Source organism: Colletotrichum karsti (assembly GCF_011947395.1).
Source record: "Colletotrichum karsti strain CkLH20 chromosome Unknown Scaffold8, whole genome shotgun sequence".
Classification (NCBI taxonomy): domain Eukaryota; kingdom Fungi; phylum Ascomycota; class Sordariomycetes; order Glomerellales; family Glomerellaceae; genus Colletotrichum; species Colletotrichum karsti.
The window spans coordinates 461,150-474,635 of NW_024065908.1; the positions used below are offsets into that span (position 1 = coordinate 461,150).

At 54.4% G+C, this 13,486-nt stretch overlaps 3 protein-coding genes across 3 annotated transcripts; 1 reads left to right on the plus strand and 2 right to left on the minus strand.

Moving 5' to 3' along the window:
• Positions 1-2,581: 2,581 nt before the first annotated feature.
• Positions 2,582-4,747, minus strand: CkaCkLH20_03290 (dual specificity phosphatase; the record flags this gene model as incomplete). Its single annotated transcript, XM_038886009.1, has 3 exons — positions 2,582-4,107; positions 4,160-4,477; positions 4,693-4,747. 3 exons carry the CDS (start codon positions 4,745-4,747, stop codon positions 2,582-2,584), a joined length of 1,899 nt encoding a protein of 632 aa, XP_038748518.1.
• Positions 4,748-6,132: 1,385 nt separating this feature from the next.
• On the plus strand, positions 6,133-6,567 carry CkaCkLH20_03291 (transcription factor pcc1; the record flags this gene model as incomplete). Its single annotated transcript, XM_038886010.1, has 2 exons — positions 6,133-6,173; positions 6,288-6,567. The coding sequence occupies 2 exons, from the start codon at positions 6,133-6,135 to the stop codon at positions 6,565-6,567; spliced, it is 321 nt and encodes a 106-aa protein (XP_038748519.1).
• A 477-nt stretch (positions 6,568-7,044) lies between these two features.
• CkaCkLH20_03292 (helix-loop-helix DNA-binding domain-containing protein) lies at positions 7,045-9,158 on the minus strand (the record flags this gene model as incomplete). Its single annotated transcript, XM_038886011.1, has 2 exons — positions 7,045-8,556; positions 8,607-9,158. 2 exons carry the CDS (start codon positions 9,156-9,158, stop codon positions 7,045-7,047), a joined length of 2,064 nt encoding a protein of 687 aa, XP_038748520.1.
• Between the last annotated feature and the right edge of the window lie 4,328 nt (positions 9,159-13,486).

Consider the following 13,486-nt stretch of genomic DNA (forward strand, 5'->3'; position numbering starts at 1 on the left):
ATCTATCAATGATTTAAAGGCTAGATATGGTCGCACCAACAGCGCTCTGATCTCGAGAGGTCCCCCAGCCTCTCTAAACCCTTTCAAAAGCTAGCTTATCTGCCGTGACAGATTGTCAATGAATAAAACCAGACTTCGCGGACGACCCATCTTCTGATTCCACACACGCGGACAATGGTCTGAGCTTCGAGCGCAAGTTGCATACCTACCAGCACACATGACACAGGTATCTTGAGTTGTCGTCGCCCGACATCACAGCACCGCCATAGAACGAGCAGCCGCGACACAGAATCACGTTTAAACGTCCAGGAATACGCGCCAGAAAACAAGGACGACGGATGTGGAAACCATAGTAGGATATGACTCCCACCGCGCAGATACACGCGGACGTCGGCGCAAAACGCTAGGGTTGAGTCCACCTTCAAGGACGAGTCGGCCAATAACGGATCAGTTTTTGCATCACAAGTTTCTCTACGACCGAATCCTTGTAGACAGACCTCGAAAGGACGTCGGGAACCATGTCGATTCATAGTAGCTCCGCTATCCTCGAAGCTTCTGCAAAAGTTCACCACAACAGCCTCCAGGCCCCGAGCATGTTCTTCCCCCAAGGATTCCGACTTGAACTCAGCCCGAACTGTCGAATCACTGATTGCTGGGAGGATGAGGACTTGTGCCATGTCCCAACAACACAGCAGCTATTCCTAATTCCGCAGAAGTGCAGACTCGCGAGATGATACACATTAGTTTCTGGCGCCATACTGAATATCAAGGAGCATGCACGCTCACCTAGCAGCCACCCTCGTGTCAGGGTATATAAAGAGGACCAGTTCTGCTCATGAAGTGTCACACCACCGTCGGTAGGGTGTGACGAATCCACTTGTTGCTGCTCGTCTCTCAGTGTTATCTCGTGGCTTTCTCCATACTCAAGTAGGCAGAAGACAGCCCAGTCCCAGTGATTCAACACTCGAAACCAACATCTATCTCTCATCTCTCATCCCCCATCAACTCTCCCAATCCTCAAGTATTCAGCAAAATAACAACGAATCTTCCAGTCGTCCGCACCAGCAAGACCGCGGAAGAGGGACATCTGCCCAACCTAAAATGCTAAACCCCGAACAGCACGACGCACACAATACCATCGAACTGTTGGGAACCAGACAAGGATTGAACTTGCCGTATCTGCCGTGCTCGAGAACCAATGCATTTGATCTGCAGGTATACTTTTATACCAGCGCTGCAACACAGACAACCCAGACGCCGCGTCTCCCCCCGACCTCCTCACACACGCCAGGACGGCTCTATCGGTCGATGCTATCATCAACAGTTGCACGTATATAAGCAACTTAAGGACGCAATGTCCGGGGAATGACGGAAACAATTAAACCATTGGATCAACTCGCAGTCTTCGGCTAGTGACTGTGTGGGAGCTGCGAGGCTTGCACGAGTTCACCTTGCCCAGCTACGCGATTGTACTCGACACGGCGTCGAAGCAAAGCAAATTGCGCCTGGCGTTCAATAACCATCATCTCTCTCCGTCGCCGTTCCTGGTATATCCAGCCCCTCCGAATATCCTCAAACTACACAGCCTCTCGAGCCAGAAGTCTACCTCGTCCCGGCTGATGTACTTGGGTTGTGCAGAAGTAAACTAGAGCCTGAGGACTTTCGATGTCAACGTCGCATTGATTTCCGAAAGGAATGATGTTGCTTTGCGAATGGCAAGAGACGCCCATAAGCCCATATATATATATACATCACAGCACTGAACTTCCGGGTGCTGGTGTCGCTAGAAACGGGCTGGATACTACATGCGCCATGAACGTGATGGTACGTCGTCAGTGTGTCCAAGCTCTATGAAGAATCACGCACTCGCGAAGCATGGCGACAAGCACCAGGTGTATGCCTCACTCATGTCCACAGGCAAAGATCACATCACCAAAGACTGCAAGGCAAATCAAGTGTGCGTACTTTTTGTATTGCTGCGGAAAATCAAGAGGGCAAAGCTCATACATCATGTGCGTTCTTCATCTAACGACGATGCTGACAACATCTCCAGGGAAGAAAGGCATGCCCACTGCCACTGCCCTCAACCCGAACCCCCCTTCTGCTTCTAGCCCATGCGCACGTAACGACCAAAAAATGTTCGAAAACAGCAACCAAGCAATGATTAAATACAATTACAATACTCCACACCGTAATGCCCCAGAACGCCGTGTGAGAAACCCTCCAAGCAGTTTGAACCGGCTGGCTGTGCCAGCCCAGGTATATGTGCACTTCATGCCCAGGCAGGAGAGAGAGAAGATGCAGAAGCCTTCGAAGAGGTGCGCCGAAGTAACCCTCATCATCGTCATCATCATTTCGCAGTGTCGTAGACATCGTACCAGCCAAAGCCGGATTCCACCCATTCAACACCAGTTTCCTTTGCCGCAATCTCCAAGGTTGCCAGAACCCAACGCCAATTCATGCAGATCAACATGGACCGGTCGTGATCATCATCATCATAAGTGGTTAGTAAGCTATCGGCGAGCACCTAACGGTCCGGGGAGTAGATTCCAGGACGTATGCGACGGGGTCTAGGGGTTTCCTACGCCCCCGAAACCTTCCGTGCTGTCGAGGATGCTGTCGCGGACATGGCTGAGTTGCCGACACTGCCAACGCGACCGCTGGTTTTCCGTACTCCGTCCTTGGTCCTGAGAGGTGAATCGCCCGATCGCTTACTGCCACGAACCTTGGTGAGAACACCCGATGCGCTGCTAACGCGATCACGGTCGACCTGCTTGACACGTTGCGTTCCGATGTTCTCCGCATCGTTGCTAGCGTCGTTGTCGATGTATGTCTGATACACAGTTGCGGCGGAGTGACTAACTGACCGCTTTTCACTGCGAGTAGGCGATTGCGAAGTCTTCCTATGCGTGCGCATCCTGATATCCCATTCCTCATCGGATTCGTTGGGCCCGCGCGACTGCTTGTGCACAGAAATAACCTCGGTTTCCTGGTGGACAGCGCCTTCTTCTTCCAATGTTGCGTGGTATGAAGGAGCCCGTTGGTAGGGATGATGGCGGTCCGCCCTGTTGGTCTTTCTTGGCTGACCCGGTGTTGGCGCAGGGAGGTAATCTTCCTGGACCCCAATGTTATTGCGGTCCTGGTCGACTTCGCTCAAAGGCGTCCGGTTTGATGTGCTGCGGTGAGGCGGTGTCGAGGCCTGGCCGTTGCGAAGGGAGGTCTTCTGCATGGCGCGGATGGGGGTGCTAGGGGCAACGGCATTGGCAGCCATCTCCTTTCGGAGCTTGCGCTCAATGCGCTCCTCAATCCACCACTCGCGGAAGACACCCTGGTTGATGTGCAGCCAGTGCTGTTGAGGACCGACGACCATGCCGGGGCGCATGAAACGCATAAAGGCAATGATCTCGTTGGCAGTGAAGCCGTGGCGGTAGATGAGGTACGCGCCAATGAGGCAGCCAGTTCTTCCGAGACCAGCCTTGCAGTGAACGGCAATGCCCTTCTTCTTGACTGTGATGGTCTCGTGCGCTAACCTGATGAACTTGCGGACGGTCGAGAGAGGCGGGCAGGTACCGTCATCGAAAATCATGTCGAGGTGGGAAATGCCCATGGATTCGAAGAATGAGGGGGAGTAGAGCGGTGAGTTGAGACGGACAACAAGGCCAATGTTGCGCTCGGTGAAGTGCTTCAGAACGTTCTTGAAGGGCTGGGGCAGCGTCTTGTTCGCATCCAACTGTCCCATAGACTTGGGAAGCGCGTCCCATTCTTCGGTGCCCTCGATGACCTTAGCAACGGGAGTGTGCTGTGGTGAGGCAAAGGCGAGGAAGTGTGGTGTGATCCAGTTGAAGTCTCCGTGCTCGACTCTCTCGTACTTCTCGTACTCATCGAGATCAAAGTTGTCCAGAGCGCAGCAGCCCTCCTCCTTGGCCTTCCACACACCGTAAACGACGTCCTGAACGGTGATGCCGTAGTCGGCCTGACTGTATCCAGCGTCACGGAAGGGCATCAGAGGGGGGTCGACTTGAGCGATGGGGGCAAGGGCCAAGTGAGGGGGCCAGTTCTGGATCAAGACCATGTAGCAGGCGAGCATGCAAGCAGCGTTGGCGCGACCTAGGCGACGGTTAGCGGATGGATCTCACAACTGGACAACGCTGCTACTCACTTCTGGGGTCGGCTCTGCTCCAGAAGACAATCGGGCGATCCTTGTTCTCCTTGGCACCGAGCACATCGTGGAACTGCAGGGCGAAGCGGTACAGGTGACCGATGTGCAGCGGGCCGAAGTCGTGGTGGAAGGCATTGTACAGGAGAGTGTCGTCGACGGAGAAGTAGTGGGGCGTGAGACGGGCGGCGTTCTGCACAGGTGTAGGGCCTTCGGCGGCTCTCTGCGATCGCTTTCTAGGGGAGGTCTGAACGGGTTCGCCGTAGGGGAAGATGGTCTCGGCCGTGGGAGGGTGGATGTAGGCAGCTAGGTATAGCCGGTCTGGGATGATTGTCAGAAACGTGATCGGGAAGTAAGCGCAGTAAAAGTAGGGATGTATCTGCTGCGAAGCCGAGCTCGCAATAGAGGCGTTCGCGCTCAGATCACTGCTGCGCGATGACCTGGGCGACCGGCTCTGCGCAGGATAATGATGCGACATGATGGCGATGATGATGCAGATGAGGCATTGATGTCGGGGAACGGGGGATGAAGCTTACCTGGGATATACTCGATAACCTGGCCCATGTTTGGGCTCTTGGAAGAAGGCGCCATTTGTCCTCGTGACTCTGTTTCCTCCGAATGTATGTGGATGCGATGGTTGCTCTTGCGCAAGGTGTAGATAGACGGCCTGGTTCGGGAAGGATAAGGCAGGTGCCGAATTATCCAGCGATGAGGCTACTCTTTGTATGCAAAGTATGCGCGCAAGGGGAAGGAGGCGACGCAGGTATGAATGTGTGCGTGCTGTGTTGGTTCGTGTGTACGGACGAGAGGAATGTTGGAATCGGCCCTCTGAAACAATAACAACAACAAGATCTGTAGTCTACCGTAGGTTTGGGCGTGAGGATGAATGTAGCTGCCAGGCCGGAAGAGAGAATTGCACTCGGAAAAAAGCAAAGCGAACGCAGTGCACAACCGGAGTGTTCCAACAGGCGTCGGATATGGCAAACAGGAGAGAGATCGGAGATGGGTAAAAGGAAGGTATTTCCAAGCACGAGAGCGAGTGACGACGGTGTTTTTGTATGGGTTTGGTTGTTATTTTCCCAGGAGCGGTCAATATGGGGCATACGACCCAAAACAGCAAGGGTTGAGTGTTGTTGCGCCGCAGTGCCTTAGCTTAGCTTGCTTGGTCGCTGGGCTGCCGGGGCTGCCAACCGTTGTCAAGACAACCTGCCAGGGGAAGCACTGACCAGCGACCACCACGGCCGCCTCCTGACGAATCGTTCGACGTCGTTCAGCGCCTCAGGCAACCGCACCCGCCCCTTCCACACTGTCCAGTTCCCGCCCTTCCATGCAGCCGACTGCTGTGCACCTTGCCTTTTTGACAGAACTTGGACACCACTTTTCCCGGCTTTCTGGGGGCCTCAGACTGCGCTCTAGACCCGAACCAGTCCCCGGCTCCCTTTTGACGGCTGATTGACCACTGTCCGTCGCCCACGAAGGACGTCTTGAACTCCCGTGCTCTCACATCAAAACAAATCAACCGCATCCCTCTTTTCCTTCTCCGCTTTGAGTCATCAGTCTAGCAGCCGCCAGGGCAACCCCACGCCGTCCACATCTCCAAGTATCCGTACACACGACACAGTCAAGATAATCTGCCAAGGCACTCTCAGCTTGCTCAAGACACCCAGTCCAAGCCATGATCCTGTGCGCATGTGCTGTCGGGTGCTACATGGTCTAATACCGCCATGGAAACAAGACAGTGGAATGGCGGGGCTATATGAGTTGTCTGATCCATCTAGAAGGAAGTTCCATTGTAGCTACACTACTGGACGATCCGTAGCTGCAGGTCGTTGCTGTCTGCGGGTCACCCTTTTTGCGACGCCGCTCCAATGACATACGGAGCATCAAATCCGAACCGTCCAAACCTTCTCCATTCCAGACCCCTCCAACTTTTTTTGCGCACCCCCGACAACGTGCCCGATCCAACAACCGCAGCCATGGACAACAACGCGATTGACGACGAATTCCCATGCTCGTTGTAAGTTTGCCCGTCCCGCCGCATGCATTGTGTCATTTGCGCCGCGGAGAAAAAAAAGCAAACAGATAAAGAAGAAAAGAACTCCCCACGCTAAGACCGAAGCCCCCCTCTCAGAACCATCGACGTCCCGTTCCCTACCCCGCGCCTGGCCTCCGTAGCCCACCGCGCCCTCGCCGTCGATAAGGAGCTGTCGCCGCTCGTCAGGCGCACGTTCTCCGTCGAGGAGACCGCCGGCGACGCCTCCGCGATCCTCCGGGTCCAGTACAAGGCCACCACGAACCGCATGCTGCGCGTCTCCGTCAACGGCCTGATGGAGAGCCTGAACCTGGTGGTGGAGGTCATGGAGGAGCTGGACGTCGACGTTCTGGAACACAACAAGGAAGACGGGCAATAAGTCTTGTGTCACGCGGAGTTTAGGGAAAGGCTGGGCTGGGCTGGTCTTGGTTTCGGTTTCGGATGTCGGATCACACCAAAGGGCGGGGATAGAATGGACAGGAAAGCCTACACGTGCGACGGACGGGAACAGGGACGACGCATCATGATTATTTTACATTTGTGATACCCTGAATTTACAGTCACACTTTGCGTGTGTCGAGTTTCGTGACGCCTGGAGCATAGTCCATGATCACCGGATGTCGATAGCGTATGCTACGCCCTAACCTATACCTAGGCTCTAGAACAACAGCGCTGACCCAATCACGCCTGTTTTCGCCTTGGTATATGCCATCTTCATGACTGCGAAAACACCAATTGTGCCGCCTGCGAATTATACAAATCCAAATGACCGACCCTCTATGCTCCTAGATTACCTCGTATATCATGCCTCTCCGCTGACACGGAGGCCGCAAGCCATCCGTCATGCACCCACACATTAACCCATTGTTCTTTCTTTTTGTTCCGCCGGCTCCTGGACTGCGGACTTCTCCTTCAGTTCCAGTTTCTTCTCTGCCTCTTCTGCCCTCTTGTTGGCTTCGGCAACTTCCTGCTGGAGCTGTTTGATGTACTCAATAGCCAGCTCGACGGTGCTGGCCTTGCTGTTTGGTGTGGCTCCCGACTTGTCCTTGTCCTTATCCTTCTTATCTGCGCTGTCGCTCTCGCCACTGTTCTTGGAGTCCTTGACAGGTTGAGGTAGCAAAGTGGCGATTTCCTGCAACGCCGAGTTGATGCGGTTTCGTCGGCCTTGTTCCGCAATCTTGTGGGACGTACGCTTCGACGTCAGGTTCGTCGACAGCTCGCTCGGGTAATGGACACCAGGGACGGTGTTTCCTTCCAGAATGTTCTGGTAGTTGGATTTGGATGCCAGCAAACGCGATGCCGTGTCCTCCGCAGACATACCGGGTGTTCCAGGCAGAAGAGGCTTGATGCTGGGCGATATCCTGGGTCGCAAAGCGGGTGAGACGTGGACGGAACTCACACTTCCCCTTTTGCTCTTGCTACCCCTAGCCATCAGCAACGGCGTTTTTCTCGCAGAGGGGCCCGTCGATCCCGGGGCCAGATTGGGGCTTGCGCTGGCCGAAGCCGCAGCAGTCGGCTTTGCGAAGACAGGAGAAGGCAGCGGCTGGAAAGATGCTGCCCTCGCCGAGCCAGGATCTGATGGCGATTGAGTCGGAGTTGCCGTGTCAATACGTGGGGGTTGCGGCCTTGGGTTGAAGTTGACAGATTCGGGGAGTTCGAAGGATTCGATGTGTTCCGAAGGCCCCAGGTCCTGTGGATTTGATGATGTCGAGTTATTCGCACTTGATGCCGGAAGCTTCATAAGGGAGGCTGGTGTAGCAGGCGACGGCTTCCCTTGGATGTGAGCTGGTATCGCCGGGTGCGGCTGGGGCTGGGGTTGAGGTTGGATGAAGGGAGATTTGCTCGACTGCTTCTGGGGGATGGGTGGTGGCGGCATGTCCGACAGATTCTCGGGCGATACGGATGCGTTTTCGGACTCTTCACTGCTCATAGGGCCCGGCAAGGCAGTGGAAGGTAGCATCTGATCCAGACCATCCTCGTTCACTTCTTGCATCTCGGTAAGGGCCTGCGACACCATCTTCGGTGTAGGGCCCGCCTTCTTGCGTTGGGGTTTTGAGATGGGCGACTGTCGGACATTGGCTTTTGCCTTAGCCCTGAAAGCATTGGTCTTGCGAGCCTTCTTGGCCAAATCGAGCACTGGCTGCACGTTCGCCGTGTTCGTCTCAACTTCCATCTCGGCTGGTGAGTTGTGTGCCGAAAGGGACGAACGCCTGTCGTATAAGAGCCCGCCCTGATCACTTTGGGCATGAAGAGCTGGGGAGGTGAGAGGGCTGAAGTATGTGCTTGGAACGCCGAAACCGCCGGCCTCCATCTGGAAATGGGGATCCAAGGGAGTTACTGCAGGCGATACTAACGGGGTGAAGGCCATCTGCAAAGGTCAGCGCTATGCTTCGAGAAGTGTGAAAAGACGAGTCTCACATCTTGCTGTTCCTTCATCCGCTGGTAACGGCTGTCAAACATGGGTGTTTGGCGCTGGTCGGGGTAGAACTGGTTGCTGGCGGGAGGCATCTCAAGACTTTGCGGGGTTGGTGGGACAGCATGAGACTGGTTCGCGTAGTACACATGTTGTTCATGAATCTGTCGATGCTGCTGCTGCATACGCTGCTGCTGCAGATATTGGATCTGAGCGTCGATCTCAGTGATGGCGTCCGTTGGCGTAGGCGGAGGGATCATTTGGGTAGGGATAGCGGGGTGCGCTGTCGCGGTCGTCATGTTAATGAGGTGCTGCTGCATGGCAGAATTGGCGTCTCCCATGACCATGTTGGCGTCGGTTCCTCCCATCTGTGTGTCGAGTTGGTCGCGCCCAGACTGCATTATGCTGGAGCCATTTCCCGCCTGGTAATCGTTGAAGTCGAAAGTCATTGAGTCGCTCATGTTTCCCATACCCCCCATGTTCAAAAATTGTTGAAATTCGTCATCGTGGCCGGGGGCCAAGGCCGGGTCTTGGGGGTTCCAGGAAGCGGCGTCCATCATGGCAACGTTGATATTCCGAGCCGCTAATTCGGTTTCGATCTCCAACTCTGACAAAAAATACCAATGCGCCGAGCTCTTCCTGTCAACTTTTCTTCGCTTGCTCCAGTTCGAGTGGTGTAGATTGTCGAAATAGTAGTTTGGTGACGACAGCCACTGATAATGTTTGCGGGTTTAAATCGGTCGGCGGTGGTCGGCAGATTGCGCAAAGGCGTCGTAAAGGTAGGTAGGCAACGTAGTGTCGGGATTGCGTGGGGACGAGAGATTTGGTCGCGGTTCAGAAAACTTGATAAGAAGCGCAATGCCTCGCGCCGGAGATGCTCGGTGAGAGACAAGATCTCTCGCGCTGGCTGCGAAGCAACGAGGTCGACTGGAAAATTGAACAGGCGATGATTGAAGCAGGAGAAAGGTGGTGGTAACAGGAAAACCTGCCTCTCTTGGTGGAGAGAGGCTGGCAGAAAGGATGGAGGAGACAGAGGCAGCGGCAGCGAACGACGGGAGCAGCTGATAATGGTGGGGGGACCACCCCAGAGAAGGATGGAGGTGGACAGCCTGGATGGGGTGCTTAAGTTGCACTGGCATTCGAGGCCGGCGACTGGTCAGCTCCCCTCCGTAGACACATTTTTTTTGGCGCATGTCGGCGGATCCAAGCTTTGGTTCCTGCAAGGATGCCGCTAACTTGATGGAAATGGACCGAACCCAGCACACCTCACCTCTCAAGGAACTCCCGGTCTGGAAATATTTCTTGCAGCAACTGCTGCCGACCGACAATCGGAAACCGAGAGAATATTACATTTGGAACCGGGACGTGGACGGGTATCGGTGTGCGGATGGTACCAGTTAGCCGTAAAGAGTGAAATCTGGAAAGACTCTCCAGAGAGCCTGACGGCCATTTCGTTCTCATCTCTCATCTCCAAGTCTCGGATCTCACTTTCTATTACTCCTGTGCCCCATTTGGCCCTTCTTGGAATACGAAACAACTGCCTAACGAGGTTTCATGTCCGACCCTAGGTATCTTCCAACCTGGGAAATATCCGTCGTTGTCAGTCGCAACTCGGAATGTGCAAGGCGAGGCAAGACACATCATCTCAACCCGCAGACGAGCTGGAATACGGGATATCAGCTGGGAAACACCAATAGATTCCGATGTAAATGGCTTGACTAAGGCAAAGTTGCATCTTGCCTGCCCGACGATGAAGGGTCCAGTCTGTGCGGGCTCAAGACGACCCTGAGTTCCTGACTCAGTGCTTTGCGTCCCATCTCCCCAGAGTCCTTTCACGGGACAAAAACCTCCTGGTTTTGTATCTCCTCTTGGCCCCTCTTCGGAGGGATTATCGGGGAAACAGCAGACAGCGATGGACAGTTGTTGAGGTAACCCAGCGCATCGCAACTGGTTCCAAAGCCACGAGTCCCCCGTCACAAGAGCGGAGAGTCAATAAGAGAGAAATTTTCTCACACGATGTCTTTCTTGGGCTGGTGCTCCGATCACCAGAGGACTCTAGCCAACACAGATCAGATTTAGTGGGCCGCAATACCCTATCGGCAACGGCGCCGCCGCCACGCCACGCATCTCTCGTAAGTACCTTACGGATAGGTAGCAACCTGAGCTTGACTGGTCCCAGATGGTATTATGTGACGCGGCGGTCTCCCAGCCGCCTTTTCCAACGTCGGCGGACGGATTCCCGCTTGTTTCCTACCGACGGCATCACGAAGGAGAAAAGAGGAAAGCCAAGCCGACCTGTCAAGAGGGCGGGTTGCGCCCAAGTCGCTGGGCGGTCACCACATTCCGTCCCGGCCGGCGGAGTCATGTCCACTGGCCTCGAGTCGGGGTGTCATCCGACTTGGCCACCCGTACGAATACTCCCTAACAGTGAGATGTGAGATTCAATACCCTGGCGCGGAATCGGGGGGCTGCACCGCCGCATGTCATGTAGGAGAATGGATACCGAAGAGGGAGACTCGTTGATGAATGTAACGGCGTTTTACGGAGCAGAGTTGAAGCTAATTAATACCGTCGGTATTTGCGTCTCAAAATCCAACGTCGTGAGTCTATGAGCCCTAATCCGGCAGGGAACTGGCCTTGGGCTTCGGGCGCCGGAAGTCACGATCGCCGGTGTGACCCCTCTCTCGGGATTTTGTTGTGTCTTCGTCTTCGCTTCATTTGGAAACTGAGGGCATGTCGGGCCTTTATGACGTCTCGGAATAGGTGACCGAATGGTCGGTGAAGCCGTGAGACTCTGAGTTGAAAATGAGGTTGAAGCAGTCGCATATCGCAGTCGCCTTGCTGTTCCGACTTCTTCCGCGGACTTGACTTTCCTGTGCAATGACCTTATGTAACACTGTTCTAGAACCACATGCCTCCTTCACGTTTTTGGTCGTTGGCCGTGGGGGGTCGCATGGCGGGGGTTCCAGAGCACCTGCCTTCCCGTCTGTGCACCTTCAAGCGAGGGTACGTAACTAATAGCCTCGAGCTCGAGGTGAACCGTGAGGAAGGTGTGGTGCGTGCTTCAAGCTGAGGTGGGTGGGAAGGAAAGCTTGCCGCTGCAGATGGTCCGAACTCCCATTGCCATCGTCCTCGACTACCTACCTTACCACGACTCCTCCAAAGATGCTCAAATTATGTCATGATTTCTGCATGTCTGTTTTTCTATTGACCTCTTCTTACTTCCAATTTCTTGGCTTTGTGGACTTTTTGTTTCTCTTGGTGAGACCAGTGCCATCTCAGGAATCTGGCAGGCATTCCCTGCAGCACTCATCCGTCATCTACCTCCACTCGATCAACCGTTAGACGTCATCTTCATCCGGTTGGCCTTGGTCGCAGACAAGCAGTGCCGATCTTCGACAGCCAAAGAACTGCAGTTCAGGTCCGTCTTTCACGCAGCAGGAAAAGAAACGACCGAATCTCGGCAGCGTCAATGACAGTCCAGTGCGGCTGCATTCCCAGCTCGAGCCCAAACAATGGCATGCATCTCGAACTAAACCACAAAGAGAAACTCATGCCGATGGCTGGTCGCCGACCGACCTCTCCTCTTTCGTCACCCAATCTAAGCTTCAGCCCGTTTGGAGAAGTTCTAGAAGCCAGCGTCTCAGCTTCACTGTCTGCGGACAAATGGGCTATGCGTTGGAGTCACGTCGCACGACAGCTTGTCTGGTGCGACCTTACATTGGCTCAATGCATATCCGTTTTGCACAGGAACCTCTCTCCCTGGCCTCGAGGATTCCAACGTCAGCCTATGGATGCACACTCACTGCCCCAAAACCAAAGAACTGACCATCCGTAAAGGCAACCGATTCGCTACCAGCCAACTTTGGCCTGTAAGAAAGGAGTCTTATGCCTGCACATGGCACTGCAAGTCCAGCTGACAACTTGCCGCGGGCCAATACGAATCCACGGGGCTCGATCCAATCTTGTCAGAAAACTATGCGAACGAATCACGACACCCTTCACTACTCCCTGTCTTGACCAACGACCATCTATCCCAAGAGCAAACGTTTCCTCGCCGGGCCGAGCGGGCGCTTTCATGGGGGTTTTACGGCTCAGAACATCAACTTGTAACGGGTGCCGCCATTCCTGCCCCTCGCTTGACCCCCGCGTGGGATGCATCAGCCGCTGCACAACGGGAAGCTGCGGGGAAGAAGGATCCAAGTTCAAATTCTTCTTGCGCCGCATAAACAGTCCAGATGCAAGTTCATCATTACGGCCAATTTTCTTTTTGTACTGCCATTAAGAGCTTCCGAAAACACGCGATGAGAGGCAGTCAACTAGTGTTGACGATAGACCATTGTTGCGCTGCGCTCCCGAATACGATAACGCCATCGCCACGCGATATCAGCTTTTAGGGTGCTCGCTTTTGTCACATCTGCAGCGTGAGGCTTTCGTATGAAACGGAAGAATCGTCTCCCACTCCTCCGAAACGGACTCCGAAGAGGTGAGTAGCGGCAAGCATTTGCCATTTTGGTTGTAGTAGGGGTCGGGATATCACTGGTTTTAGGTTTCGGAGAGCAAGCGCGGCTCCGATGGTGAGGCTGAGAACAATTCTGGGAAGACTTGTCTCGACGATCCGTTTGTCTCAAAAGTCTCATACTGATAGACTCAGCCAAACGGCGTGCGCGTCCCGGTCGAGTAGCGTAAAGGCTTTTGACCGAAGACCTTTCGTCGTTACCAAGGAACTGTTGTACACGAGGAAAACAAGGCTAAGTCTGGGGGAAGAAGACGGCGAACAATTACTTCCCCCGATTCAATGATGTTTTGGTAGCTGGCTTTACGCCACGGCGGTGATAGCTGATATGGAAGTCTTCCGCATCCGGCAGAAGGTTTGAAGTCAGCC